This window comes from Ochotona curzoniae, unplaced genomic scaffold (assembly GCF_017591425.1).
Source record: "Ochotona curzoniae isolate NIBS_2020 unplaced genomic scaffold, NIBS_Ocur_1.0 scaffold_4701, whole genome shotgun sequence".
Taxonomy (NCBI): Eukaryota; Metazoa; Chordata; class Mammalia; order Lagomorpha; family Ochotonidae; genus Ochotona; species Ochotona curzoniae.
The window spans coordinates 8,280,330-8,295,000 of NW_024467122.1; the positions used below are offsets into that span (position 1 = coordinate 8,280,330).

The 14,671-nt window shown below is 48.4% G+C and overlaps 1 protein-coding gene across 2 annotated transcripts in view; it reads left to right on the forward strand.

Annotated features, from left to right (window-relative positions):
- The first annotated feature begins 3,023 nt into the window (after positions 1-3,023).
- The window catches only part of TJP1 (tight junction protein 1), a 234,926-nt gene continuing 223,278 nt past the window's right edge, over positions 3,024-14,671 (forward strand). For both annotated transcript variants that reach the window (XM_040969244.1, XM_040969245.1), the window contains exons 1-2: positions 3,024-3,196; positions 10,996-11,128. In XM_040969244.1, coding sequence (XP_040825178.1) covers positions 3,024-3,196; positions 10,996-11,128 — 306 coding nt within the window. The remainder of the gene's footprint in view (positions 3,197-10,995; positions 11,129-14,671) is intronic.

A 14,671-nucleotide genomic window follows, 5' to 3' on the forward strand; every position in this document is an offset into this window, starting at 1 on the left:
CTGCCACATGGGCCAAAGAATGGCTGTTGTCTGTGATTGTGGCTCTAAGGAGATGAGAACCCATTGTCACCCCATCTCATCTGCTGGTTTTCAAAGCTATGGAAATTGTGACACTGTTCAGGAGATGGTGAGAATTGGACAAGAGTTCATCCAGATTGAGTAATTTTTCTTAAACCAACCCTCTTTGGATTGGTGCAAGCCTTTAGCTAATTCCTGGAATTCTAAAGAGTTTGGTGTTGGCCTTTTTTTTTTTTTTTTTTTTTTGCCAGTGTGCTCCCTTCTTGAATAGAATCCTCAGCCTCTAGTTATCCAGATGGTTGAATACAGTGCAGTGGTTATGTAACATTCTACAGATAATATGACAGGGCAATGCAAGATGCCGACTGTATGGAAGAATGGTGACTACATGAGGGCAGGCCCTGATGTTTCTTAGAAGTATTGCACCCAGGACATACACCCCATGTTTGGTGTATGTCCAAAGTATTAAAGATTTGCCAACTCCTTGTTTTTTTTTTTGTGAGAGTTGAGACTTCTGGGTAAATAATAGTGACACAGATTTAGGGCTGTTTTTCTATCCAGGTGACTGTGAAATAATGTTGGAAGTCCAAACCGGAGGGAAATTGCTTTGTTCTTATGTTATGTGGTAATCAACTTGAAAGCAGTGTGCTTAAATAGAGGCATGAGAGGATACGCTGTCAAGGGGAGGAATTCGCACTTGGTAGTTCTGCCTGCTGTTAGTACTCTTCATATTCACTTTCATATGCACACACGTTCACACACACACGAGTTAAGCAGCTCTGGTTATGCAGGTTTAGGTATGGCTGACAAAATGTGAACACCAGGCCTTTAGCAATGTAACTCAAATGTTGGTCACCATGTCATATTAACTGTGAGTAAATGCATGTGGCCTACTTGTCCAGCCAGGTTCCTATGTAAATAAGTGTACTCTGTGATCAGTGGCCAATCACAGCAGTTCTTTCAAAACCTGTCAGTAGTGGGTAACCAATCACTGTATTTGTTCCTCAGTCTGCCAGTTACTGTACATGAGTCCTTCAGTTTAGGTACTGACAGTGTGTCTGGTTATGTCACTTCATTTTCTTCCAGGGATAAAGCTGCACAGCAGGGTATAAAAATAGGTCATTGGAAAAAAATCAGTTGATCAACAAAGGGGGAAAAATACAGTGAAGGAAAAAATGATACTGTTGGAATTGCAGTGAAACTAATGAAGTGTGGAGGAAAGAGACAAAGGTGGGAGTTTGACTGTGCAGAGGGAGCTGAAAGGAGGAAGGTGGTTGAGTGTTCCTGAAGTGATGACGTGGACAAACATTGTCCCAAGAACGGAATGCTGAAGCATAGTATGGCATTAGCAAGGCAAAGGCTAGATGTGCAGAATATTCCCAATGACTTTCCCCAAGCCCGGAAAGGATGCAGGCTCAGCCTGCGACACTTGGAGAACAAACAGCCCAGCGCTGTGCCGTGATGGTGGTAATGTTTGCCGAGAAAGAAAACACTGATTTTCTCTATCTGTGTGAGATTACAGTGCATTCAATGACTCGGCTTGGTTTTTCACTTACCTATGCATTTATGACCATCAGTTAAACAGCTTTTGAATTTCTTGACAATTTTTTTTTAGGATTTATTTATTTTACTGAAAAGAGTTAACAGAGGTAGAGAGACCCTCCATCCACTAGTTCACCCCCCAAATGGCTACAATGGCCAGAGCCGAACTGGTCTGAAGAAAGGAGCTTCTTCCAAGTCTCCTGCATGGTTCAGGGTCCAAGGCCCTGGCCATCCTCCGCTGCTTTCCCAGGCCACAAACAGGGTTGAACTGGAAATAGATCAGGACTGGAACCAGTGCCCATAGGATAGATGCCAGCACCACAGGTGGAGAGTTACCCTGTTATTGCACAGTGCCAGCCCCTCTTGACAACACTTTTAAAGGCCGTGGAATAATTACTTCCCCATTGAATATTAAGGTAATTTTGTTTGGTTCATGATCATTCCCATTGTCCAGAACTACAGGGCTAATGAGTACTGCATGTTTGTGTGAGAGTATGTTATAAATACTATAGACCACATATGTGTGTGTTTGCAGTATGTATGCAACAAATATACAGTATGCATGCAATATGTGTGCATATGTCTACAATATACATGCAATCTTGTGTATATCATATGTGGTATATGATGTGCAATACGCACACAGCACATGTGTGTGCATGTATGCAATATATCATGTGATAATATGTATTTTATGTGTATGTGCATGTATATGTGACATGTATGTGAGCATATATGTGAGTGTATGCAATATATGTAATATATGTGTGTATAGAGAATGTATTCTATTGTGTATGTGTATCCAATAAGTATACAATGTATGTGCATATATCATATACATGCAATATAATAGTGTATACACAATATGCATGCAATTTATGTGTGCATGTGAATACAATGTTTGCAGTATGTTATGGGTGCGGCAAGTGCAATATAAAATATATGTGTGTATACAATATGCATGCAAAATATGTGTGTATTCCAAGTGTGTGCAATGTATATTACATAGACATTTAAAAAATTGGAGACTTTGGGGAGGAACAGATGGATAACGATTATAAACCACACAAAAAATGATTAGAAATCCCTGACTGCAAAGCATAGATAAAATCTGGCCTTTTCTGCTCAGGAAGCTTGTCCGTCAAGGTATGAGAGATTTACAATGAACTCCCGGCCACTGATGAAGACACTGAGGGACGCCCAGTGCAGGACCTGGGTGGTGCCGGCGGGCGGTGCCAGCAGGCGCTGCCAGCGGGCGCGCTAGCCACGCAAGCCCCGCTGCGCGTGAGGCCCGCACCCGCCCGCCCGCCCGGTGCGCACCACGGGGACCACGGCTTGCGGCTTGCGCGGGTGGAGGGGGCGGACGGGCACGCACGGCGGCGGGAGCGGGAGCCGGGCGCACACGGCGGCGGCGGCGGCAGCGGCGGGAGCTGTGGCTGCGGCGGATGGCCCAGAGCTGATCTATGCGGCGCTTGGAGGGGCTGTGCCTGCGGCGGCGGCGGCGGCGGCGGGGCCCTGCCCGCGAGCGGAGCGGGGACAAGATGAAGTACCAGAAATACCTGACGGTGCTGCAGATGGCCATCGGCGTCACCCCGTCCAACCGCGGCAGCCTCCTGCCGCTCAAGAGGAAGCTGTGGTGAGCGCGGCGCGGCGTGGTGCGGTGCGGTGCGGTGCGCGCGGGCGCCGCGAGCCCCAGCCGGGACGGGGCGCGGGCCGGAGCGGCGGGCGGGCGGCCAGGCCGCGGCCGCCGGGCCCGCTGGAGCTCGGGCAGCGTGGGGCGCAGCCGCAGCCATGGCGGACCCCGCAGGCGGAGGCGCCACACGGGCCCTGGCTGTGGCCGGCCCCACGGAGGGCTGCGCGCGGCGGCCGGGGAGCGGCCAGGCATCCCGCACCGGCTCCCGCAGCCGACCTCGGCCTCCCGCGGGTCTGTCCTGTGCAGCCAGTTCCGGCTGAGGATTTCAGGGCAGGCTTCTTGCAGACAGGCGGCGCGCGTGGATACGCGCCGTGTGCGGTTCCACGGCCTTGCACAGCGCGCATCTGTGCCGGGCGGGGAACGCAGGGCAAGCCGCCCCCGGCGGTGCGGGCTCTGGGTTGCGGGGGAAGGGCGGTTATCACAGCGGCAGCGGGGGTTGTTCATCTGCGACCTGGGAACTGTTATCCAGGGAACAAGAAAAGCGCAGCCTTGGTGGGGAGGGGGGGAAAGATGTACGAGTTTATCGGACCTGCTGCAGCGTTCACGATGCAGTCGCAGGATCGCCGGAGCGTTAGCCTTGCCTGCCTGTGCGGTGCGGGCTGCCTGCAGGCGTTCCTCGGTTTGGGGATTCAGGTTTAGGATCTATCTCAAAACCCACGCTCCTGTAAAGGGACAGACGCGTACGACCCCCGTCATCACGAGTCATCTTAATTGAACCAGTAGTGGCCAGTGTAGGTCTTCAGGTTTGGTTAGAAGCTCGGGTGGTCTGATTTAATAATCAGATTGTAGAGAAAGGCAGGTGGGATTTAGGTCTTTGAGCAAAGTAATGCCCTCTGTAAAATCCCACATGAAAGAATGGGTCGAAGGTGTGAGAATTGAACAGCCAAGAAAAGGGGGCGCGGAACAACATGGAAGCATTTTGGAGGTGGAGTAGCTAGGGTGGCGATGAGTCGTGGCCCTTGAGTGGTGCCGTTTACCCTGCAAGTTGCTGGCATACCTGCTTCTGTATAAACTGAAAATCCCGCTAGCCACATCCCGAGATTAGTCACGGATCAGCTGTGATCCTGGCTGAGTAGCAGGTGCTTGGCCGATGTTAGCATCTTTCTGCTCACTCCACCTCATTTGTTTAAAAAAGTTATTCTGCAAAAGGTATTCAACTTGGTGAGCAGCAAGTGGAAACACCTGCAAAGCAAGACTGGCGTTAGTTGAACGAAGAAATAAGGTGCGTGGGAGGAGACTGTAGCACAAACGCTCAAGATGTCGCGATGTGGCGCTTTTGTGTGTGTGTCTATGATTTGTTTGAAAGGTAAAAATTCAGAGAGAGACAGAGTTAGACGCAAAGAGAGATCTGTCCCTTGGTTCACTCTAAATGACTCAGCCAGGTATTCCTCTCAGGTCTCTTACATGAGTGCAGGGACCTTTCCAAGGTGCATCAGCAGGGACCTGGGTCAGAAGTGGAACAGCTGGGACTTGAATCAGCACCGAAATGGGTTGCTGGCATCACTGGCAGAGGCTTAACCTGTTACGCTACACTGCCAGCCTGGAAGATGACTGCTCAGGCTGCTGGTGGCCTGGAGTGGGGGAGGTGGCAGCGGATCAGACCAGGTGCCGGGGAGCTCTCCTGAGCGCTGGTCAATAACCAGTACCTTCTTTCTTCTTTATTTGACTTTCCTTGAGGGAGCGCTTTTATCTGCTTATTTCTTTTACTAAATCACTGGTAACTGGTGCAAAATAGCTTTTCAATAAACATTTGTTGGATAAATGAATTATCCATTATGTGCAACTGGGAAGATGTTAAGGTGATCTGCGTTCCTGGCGCTCAGTTTTAAAAATTAAGAGAGCTTCCGTCTGTTGTTTCATTCCCCAAATGAGTGCAGTGAGCAGGGCTGAGCCATGCTGAAACTAGGAGCCAGGAGCTTCCTCCAGGTCTCCCACAGGGTGGCAGGGGCCGAAGTACCTGGGCCATATTCTGCAGCTTCCCAGGCCATCAGCAAGTGATTGGATTGGAAGTGGAGCAGCCAGGACTCCAATCATCGCCCATATGGAATGCTGGCATCACAGACAGGTGCTTTGCCCGCTATGTCACGACGCTGTCACCCCCACCCTGTGCCTTAAGGCGTATTGTATTTGCTGGCTAATTTAGGTGGAAGATAAAGCAGCCCTACAGTCGACCTGAGTCACGGTAGTCCACAGGGATCTTCTTGTCGTTCTCCAAGATCAACTTAAGAATTTGTCATTCGCTTCAGAATCAGGACTGTTTAGGCACCTGGATGGAAAACCTGTTCCATTCCTGTGCGGTCTAACTCTGTGTAGCCTATTGTGTTCTCTGGGGCCTCCTGAGAGGGCTAACCATGTGCAGAAGCAATAGACCACTGCCTTTGCCGGAAATGCTCATAACGGATGACACAACTGTGATGGCTTCTAATAGTAGAAATGGATCATCGTGCAGTGCTGGAGGCCACATGGCCAAAATGGCTAAAATGAGCGTGCTCCCTGGAAAGTTCTGTGAGTAATTCCCCCAACCCCTTCCTGCTTCCGGTGGCCCGGTATTTCTTGTGCCTGCTCTGGCCTGGGCCCAGCCTCCAGTGTCATCTCTGTGTTCTCACAGGGCCGCTTGTCATTGGACTTAGGCCCACCTGCATAATCCTGGGTCTCTCATGTCAAGATCTTTAATTCCATGGTGTCTGCTGGGACCTTTCTCCTAAATAAGATGGCAGGCTTGCTGCTGCTTAGCGGGTGTGAGGCCCAAATAATTACTCCCGTTTTGCATAAAATGTGAAAAAATATTTTCATAACATTTTATTGCTATGGGCAGTCTTGATGTTTGCCTTGAGTGTTCCTACCAGTGTTTCCATTGCGCCAAGGAGACCCGGAGGCCCGTTTTGGATGCCTTGCACTTCCAAGCCTGTTTATGCTGCTGGTAGATGCGGGGAATCGCCAAGGCCCTGCAATGCCGATGTGCTCATTGCTGCGGGTGTCCAATCATCAGGTCCTGAGAGTCCCAAGCGCTGCAGTTCATTGAGCCTGTTACTTGCCAGGCGCTCTCATGGCTTCCCATGCTGCTCTTGTTGGATCTGAGCGCCCCTAGGAGCTTCGTGCTGAATGTCTCCCCGTTTTACAGATAAGGGCATTGCCTTGCCCAGAGCAATACACCGGTTTCTGTACCATCTGTTGAGCTTTAAAAGACAGTGGACTGCAGGGAGATGGCAGTTTGCAGAGGATGGTGCAATGTGGCTGGGAGCTGTGCCTGTGGGTCTTCTCACTCCGAAGGTGGTCGCAGGACTACTCACAGGTCATCAAGGTCTTCCCGATAGGATGCTCCCAAATCCAAGTCCTTTGGTAACCAACTTAATGAACAAATTCTAGGCTGTCATACCCCTTGTTATGTCTAAGCACAACAAAGAGCTATTTGTTACCAATCTATTAACTGAGTTGTGATTTCCAGGGGATGAGCATTTGGCACAGTGCCCAAGCTGCCATGTGGGGCACCTATATCCCATATTGGAGTTCTTAACTTCAGGTCTCAGTGCTGCTTCTAGTTCTAGCACACTTAGGTGCACCCCAGGAGGCGGCAGGCAATCATGGCCCACGTGACTGGCTTGTTTCCATGTAACTGACCGAGTTCCCAGTGTGGCTTCAGCTTGGCTCAGCTCCAACTGTTGGGTGCACTTAGGAAATGAACCAGCTGATGAAAGATCGTGGTCTCCATCTCTCTCTCTTCTGCATTTTAAATACATGAAAATATAATGCTTCTGAAATCTGACACAGAAATTAGCTTTTTATCTGCTTTTAATGGAAAATGCTTTAGAAAGAATAAACATGCTCTTTATCTGGTACTTTTTTCTTAAGATTTATTTTTATTTTATTTTTTATTGGAAAGGCAGATATACAGAGAGGAGAGACAGAGAGGAAGATCTTTCGTCCAATGATTCACTCCCCAAGTGAGTGCAATACTATGTGAGTGCCGATACTATGCCGATCCGAAGCCAGGAGCCTCTTCCGGGTCTCCCACGGGTGCAGGGTCCCAAAGCTTTGGGCCGTCCTCGACTGCTTTCCCGGACCACAGGCAGGGAGCTGGATGGGAAGCGGGGCTGCCGGGATTAGAACCAGCGCCCATATGGGATCCTGGGCGTGCAAGGCGAGGACCTTAACCACTTGCGCCACCACGCTGGGCCCTATCTGGTACTTCTTTAAGCACTGCACTAACGTGCTGGGCCCTTATATCCAGTGCTTCTATTAGGGGCTGGTGAGAATAGAATCCTTCAGTATCCTATACAGCAGCTACCCTCCCAACCTGAGCAGTAAGTGCCCCAGTATCTTACTCCCTTCCCGAAGAGGAAGGATGCTTTGCAGCCAGCCATCAGCATTGTCGTGAGTTGGCTGTGGCTGTCAATCACTGATATTTTCAGAGAGCTAACTGGGAGGGAGATTATTAGGAACTACTTTGGGGATATTTTTGTTCTTATATAACTGCCTTGTTTTTGCCCTCTTATTTTTGCCCAATGCTTTGTTGCATTCTTTTCCACTGAAAGTTAGAAGTGGGTGTGGTAGATGAATTTGGGAGTTGTCTGTCCCAAGTGGGCCATGATCAGAGATGGCTGTGGACCAAAGCCCCTGACTTGTAAACAAAGCAGCAATACCTGATGTTCCTGGGGTGCTGGGAGGGAGGGGTGCATTCCAGCACAGGGACGGGTCCGGGCCACCTAGTAGGAGAGGGCCGTGGCGTTGAGTTGCATTGATGGGTGTGTATTCTAGGCCAGGGATGTTCCAGGTTGTTGGTGGATTTAAAGGACTTTGCTATGCTGAGCTCAAGCGCTAGCAGTCCTTGTTTAGACTGTGGCTGACAGAGAGCCCAACTGGGGTTTTTAAGTGTAGGTGTGACGTGATTGATGGGGCTTAAATGGTGTTTGCTTTTCCTGTGTCCAGTGTCCTCAGCCAGGAACCTACAGGAGCGGCAACTGACTAGTGAACAGTTTGCTGGGTTGTTGGGTTGTTAATAATCTGGGCAGGTGCCAGCTACTGCCCAAGCGTGGGCCTCTCCAGGAAGCTGAGATTGCATACACACCCAGGGGGCAAGCTCTTCCATTTCAGATCAGGAGCTAGGATGCTGGAGCCTGTGGTGCAGACAGGCCTGGGCTACCTGTGTTAGGTGACAAGGGGCAGCAGAGGGCCTGACTGTAGGGGCCAGGTGTGTTTATTCTGTGGGCTCAGGGGGTGGGGTGAGAGATCAGGGTTTATATGCGCGCACCCCACTCATGTCCGCAAGTCCTGCTCCTGCATAGAATGAAAGTGACTGGGAAAAGGCAGACGTTCTCTGCTCTGCTACCCTCAGGGTAGGGGAGCCTTTTAAGTCCCGGAGGCCATTTGGCTATTTATCACATCATTTGTGAGCCATACAAAGTGATCAACCTAAAAATTAGCCTGCTACAGGTTTGTTGAATTTTGGCTTGCACCTGTGGTTTGCCATGGCGGGGCCAGACCTTCTGCAGCCTGCAAGCCACATTTCTGTACCCCTGCCAGGCAGTGATAAAATGGAGTAACGGATTCAGAAAATACTGACCTCAGCATAAGCTAAACAGGAAGCTCCCTGTAGTCCAAGGGAAAAGATGCAATGTGCTTATACCTCAGTTGCTAACTTGGTTGTCCTGTCCCTGAAGGCCATTCCCCTAAATATTGGGGGAACAGGCCCCAAAGTCTGAATTTTATTAAGATTTATTTATTTTATTACAAAGTCAGATATACAGAGAAGAGGAGAGATAGAGAGGAAGACCTTCCGTTCGATGATTCACTCCCCAAATGAGCGCAGTGACCGGTGCTGTGCCGATCCGAAGCCAGGAGCCAGGAACTTCCTCCAGGTCTCCCACGTGGGTGTAGGGTCTCAAGGTGTTGGGCCATCTTCGACTGCTTTCCCAGGCCACAAGCAGGGAGTTGAATGGGAAACAAGGCTGCTGGGATTAGAACCAGTGCCCATATGGGATCCTGGTGCGTTCAAGGTGAGGACTTTAGCCGCTGGGCCCTATTTATTTATTTGAAAGACAGAATCTTCCATCTGCAGATTCACTTCCCAGGTGGTCATAATGACCATGGTTGAGCTGGGGCAAAGCTGGGAACCAGGAATTTCATTAGGTCTCTCACCTGCATGGCAGGGACCAAGCACTTAGGACATCTTCTGTTGCTTTCCAGGTGCAGTCAGTAGGGCTCCTGGATTAGAAATGGATCAGCCAGGACACTAACCAGTACCTGAGCCATCCCGGAACTCAGGAACGTGGAACCTCCTCCAGGTCACCCACACACGGGTGACAGGGGCTTTCCCAGGTGCATTAGCAGGAAGTTGGTTTGGAAGTGGAGCAGCCAGGACTCAACTGGCAATCTATACGGGATGGCTGTACTGCAGATGGCAGCTCACCCAAGACGCCGCAGTGCCGGACTTGATGTCCTGCTTTTGATATTGGGAATCAGCAGTAAAGTTTTACTTTGGGAAGTGGATTAATGAGTGAGCACTTGATGAGTTAAAAAGATAAGTTAAAAACCTATTTTATAAAAGTGGCGATGGTGTGAGTAAACAGTGGAGGATGCTGTGTGTGGGCCCGTGTTGGGGAGGGCTCTGAGCAGATAGGAAGGAACGAGCCCTTCTCTCATCCTGCCATTGTCTGGAGCACAGACAGAAGCCTGCTGCAGGCTTGCCGGGGGCCGGTATCTGCACAGGACGCAAGAGCCGAGCACACTGCTGGAGTGAGCCCTCTGGGTGCAGTGGTTGGCTGGGCCTCCTGCATCCTTGCTGGTGTGTGCCTGTGGTTCAGCAGTGCTGCTTTCACATGCCCTAGTGCAGCAGATATGGGCAGGAGGGCCAGAGAACACTCTTCTGAGCTCTCTGCTGAAGTGGAGCTGGAAGCGAAGTGAGCTCAGAGATCCCCAGCAGCACATCTGTCTCTGCCAGTCCCCAGAGCTGGGCCATGGTCAAGGCCACAGGAGGGCAGCAGGTGTTCTTCAGTGCAAGTCGCAGAAGAGGGGTGGAAAAATCACCCACAGGTGGAGGAACCCAGTATCCACAGGGAATCACCAAATGAAAACAACGAAGAGCAAATCCCGAACAAATGGGAGAATGTGGGATTCACATGAGTGATTTCTGAAAGATATGAGAATATTATGTTTAATTTTTTTAAATGCTTGACACCTTAGAAAGAGCAATCCAAGCAGTGAGAGAATGCCAAGTACCTGGGGTTAGGAGAGTGAACCGGAAGTCAGGAAGCCTGGCCCTGTTTCCCTAGGGGGGATGTGGTGCTGCTGGGACAAGAGCAGCAGATGCCTTTCACTGTGTGGAGGAGGGGAGAGTGCTGACGAACCTGAGCACCCAGGGTGTGTTTACAGGCAACACGAGTGCAGAGTGGGGCACCCTCTAGATGGCTTGGGTTACTTGTGGCTTCTTATCTGTGTTTGCTTGATTCCATAGCCTTGCTGGATCTAGCACTGACTGTAGTGGCGGCTTCCCAGGAAGAGCGGGCTGCTTGGTACTAGTGGTTGTGCACAGTGCCAGCTGGCTGGTGCTGGGTACACTGGGTGCCTGACTGAGTGCTGGAGATGTAGCTGCCCAGGAGGGGCTGGTGCCTCCCAGTTACCTCAGAACGTGCTGGTGGTTCCTAGCTTTGTGGCTGAAAGCAAGAAGGGTGGAACATTTCTAACTGCTGTCCGATATATGGTTGCCTCAGACTTGTCATCCTAAGAGTCCTGTCGCCTTCTTCCAGGGTAACGCCGTCCTCTGAAAATCCTAATGGTGCTACTTCCAGTGTCAGCCAAGGAAAGCCATCGCTAAGAAGAATCAAAGGGAGACTGCACAGAAGCAAAAGCCTGGACAGCTCCGATTTCTGTGAGCTCTCTGTAAGTGCACCTGCTTTTAGGATTTCTCATAGAATGTTCATAAAAATGCAATAAGTGTTTTTCTTTCTGCATTTTGTTTTTTAAAATGGCTGATCCGACCGACAGGCTGCCAACCAGCATGCCTTGTCGACTGGATGCAGAAGATGCATGTGTAATCAATGCTTCCTAGCAATGATCCTTCTAGAAAAGTGGAAAATAGTAGAGATGCAAGTCTTGGAGTAGTCATTGTCGTGTTATTAGGACAGGTGTCACTTTAGGTCATGGTGGTGCTCCCCTCTTGTTCACGCTCATGGTCCTGCGCTTCTCCGCAGTGGTGGACATTCGTGTGAGAGTGTGGCAGTTTTGGTGGTGGGGGGGGGGACCCATCACTGTCAGGTTTCCACTGGGCTCACAGAGATAGAGGAAATGCAGGTGTTCTTTGCTATGAAAGCTTCCATTGGTGGTTTAACCATCACTGGAGTTGAAGATGAAGGAATGCATGTGTAGGATGCTCAGGAAGCCAGGGCTTTCATTCCTCTCCACTGAGTTCTGGCAACTTCTGGGTTTTAGTGAACATTGTTATTTAAAAAAAATGTTGTCAAAATATGAACCTGAATGCTGCCTTTTTTGAGAGTGTGACTTGCACATCTCCTATCTATCATGACAACAAAAGTTCAGCAAATATGGATGCTCTAGTTATTTTTTTACTGTGATTTTTTTCATGTAATAATTACTTTAAAATAATTATATCCAATTATTTTATTTAAAAATGTGTTTGAGAGGCAGGCACTGTGGTATAGTGGGTGAAGCCACTGCTTGGGATGCCTGCTGCCTATATCAGAGTGCCTGGTTGGAGGCACTGCTTCTTTTCTGCTGATGCATCTTGGGAGCCGATGGAAAATGGCCCAAGTCCTTGGGTCCCTGCCATCCAGATGGAGTTCCAGGCTCCTGGGTTCAGCCTTGCCTAACCGTGTTGGGAGATCTCTTTCTCTATCTCTACCTTTCAAGTAGATGGTAGGGGAAAAAAATCAGCATTCCAAAGTCTACTTAACCCATTGTATAGAACAAGACATAAGATGATGAAATGTGACAAATTGGATGACATTTAACCGTTAACTGAGAAAAGAAGGAGAAAGAACCATAAGGTCTTGCGAGGTAAGCCTAGCAGTTTGAGTCAAGGAAGATAAAAATGTGCGTCAGAATGAAATGACTTAAAGTGAAGCTTTGAATTCTTCAAGAAATGAGTGTGAAGTTGATGGAATCTGAAAAGGGGATTGGAAATTGATTCAGGTTCTTGTCTCAGGTGCTCAGCAGCGTCATTGCTGAAGCCTGATTAGGTAAGTAAGCAATTTGGATTGGCGCAGATTTGTGCACCTGCTTAGACAGGAATGTTCTGGTTGGGAAAGAGGTTAAAATCTATAAGAATTTGCATATCAAGTATCCCTTAGGTGGAATGGTTGGAACTAGAAGTATTTTGGATTTCAGATTTTTTTCTTTGCATTTTTGAATGTTTACATTATGCAATGAGATATTTAGGGAAACCAAGTCTCCAAACAAGTTTCATGTATGTTTCACACATACCTTATGCATCTCAAGTGCACCTGTGTTTTGACCATGACCCATTCCAAGAGGTAGAGTGTGGAATTGTCCATGTGTCGTGTCATACCAGCACTTGCCGAGTTTCAGATTTGGGAGTGTTTTCAATTTCAGATGTTTGGGTTATTCACCCCGTACTACCTGTCAGATGCTCTTCAGTTTCTCCCCAAGAGAAATAGATGACTTCGGCTATGAGAAAAACCTGTTCAGTTGAATTATGTTTTTATGGAAATAAATGTTTTAAACTTGGGAGTATTCTTTCCCGGGCTCTTGGTCCATGAAAGAGTTGGTATAGCTGATATTAGTCTATAGTCTAAGCAAGGGAAAAAGTAACATGGCCCGGTTCAGTTACTGTATGCAGAATTAACTGCGTTCTTCTGGATGATCTTTCCTGTTGGACTGACGTTGCAGGCCTGAAATGTCTTAGCCTCCTGGAGGGGTTGGTGCTGAGGGTAAAGGAGAGAAGGCGCATGGAAGGGGTGATGCCGGGGCGAGGCTGCGTGTCCTGATGCCGTGGCACATGTGGCTTCAGGCTTCTGTTTTGGCTTGGCTTCTGGTCCTCTGCCTGCATGGATGCCCCGGCAGGCCTGTGGGTCCTGCGGTCTGGTCCCTCCAGCAGTGAGGGGAACATGTGCCTCAGATCCCCCTGCTACCGTCGGTCTACATTTGCTACCATTTAAGTATGTTCTTTTTCCCAGGCGTCCACAGACAGGGGTGATTTATATTCATTTGCCTCTTTGGGCATTTTTACATTGCTAGAAAAATTTACAGTGAGCATGTTCTATTTTTTAGAAAAGCACCAGGCTGGTTTTTTTTTTTTTGAACAATAATAATAGTTTTAAAAAGCCTGCTACCTGCTTTCTGCCAGAAACCGTGACAATTGATATGATAATACCCAAGTTACATAGAGACCAGTAGAGCATCCTTAGTATAGGCTAAAAAAAGATTCTGTTTTTTCTATTAAGGAAAGTTTCTTTTCTTTTTTAAAGGAAGAAAGTTCTACCTTTAAGTAAAAAAAAAAAAAAAGATAGATAAGGTAAGCATTTTGTGGGTGTTCAGAATTAATTCTCTGCTACAGCTGACTTTGTAATACAGTCATGGAAAACTATGCTTAAAGCCTTAGCCAGGCAGCTTAGAAGGAAGATGCTTGAGAAAGCATCTGCAGCGCCTCGCAATCAATCCGGACTTACCAAGAAGCAGGTGCAACTTGTGCTTTGATGTTTCAATGTTATCATGGTGCAAATGCCGTACACCTCTGGTGGGAGCCTTATTTGGGATTTTAGCTCATCCTGGGCTAGCGATTTGGTCCAAGGCTCTCTGGTGATGTTGGGAAATGATAATGAGTGATAATACTTGGTACCAAGGTCACACGGGAAACAGCCAGTGCTTCCCAGTGCGCTGTGTTTCTTGCTGGGATGTGCAGGAGGCTGGGTGCTTTCAGTGCATTTTCCACTCATTATGTTTTTAACTGAGGATAGGTTTCTTGTGCCCTAACCCCTTTTCTATGCAGGGGAACCTTTATTCCCTGTAGGAAACCTGTTAGCCACTATATATGTATGTCTCTTTGTATGTGTTTTCTTGTTAAAAATAAAAACAAAAGATAAAAAATACTGCCATTGCTTGCTGTCTTTAAAATTTGCAAAAGATTAGCATTAAATCCATGGCTTCCTTTGTTGCTGGAGTAAGCAGAGAGCCTTGGGCTCGACTCATCATCTACCATATCATGCTTATCAAATCCATAGAACCAACAGGGTAACCCTTGTATTTTCATGTTTACATTTTCCTTTTCACTTTCTCTGTTTTTTTCTCAAGGAAAAAACAAATGGAGCTTCATCATTTTGGGGGGAAAGCACAACAAGTTGAGCAAGAGAGCCACTTGCTACAATTCCAAGGTCTCAGTCTCTGGTGGCGGACATTCAGGTTCCAGCTGAGAGCATTGGCGTGGGTCCCGGGCAGCAGATTGATGCC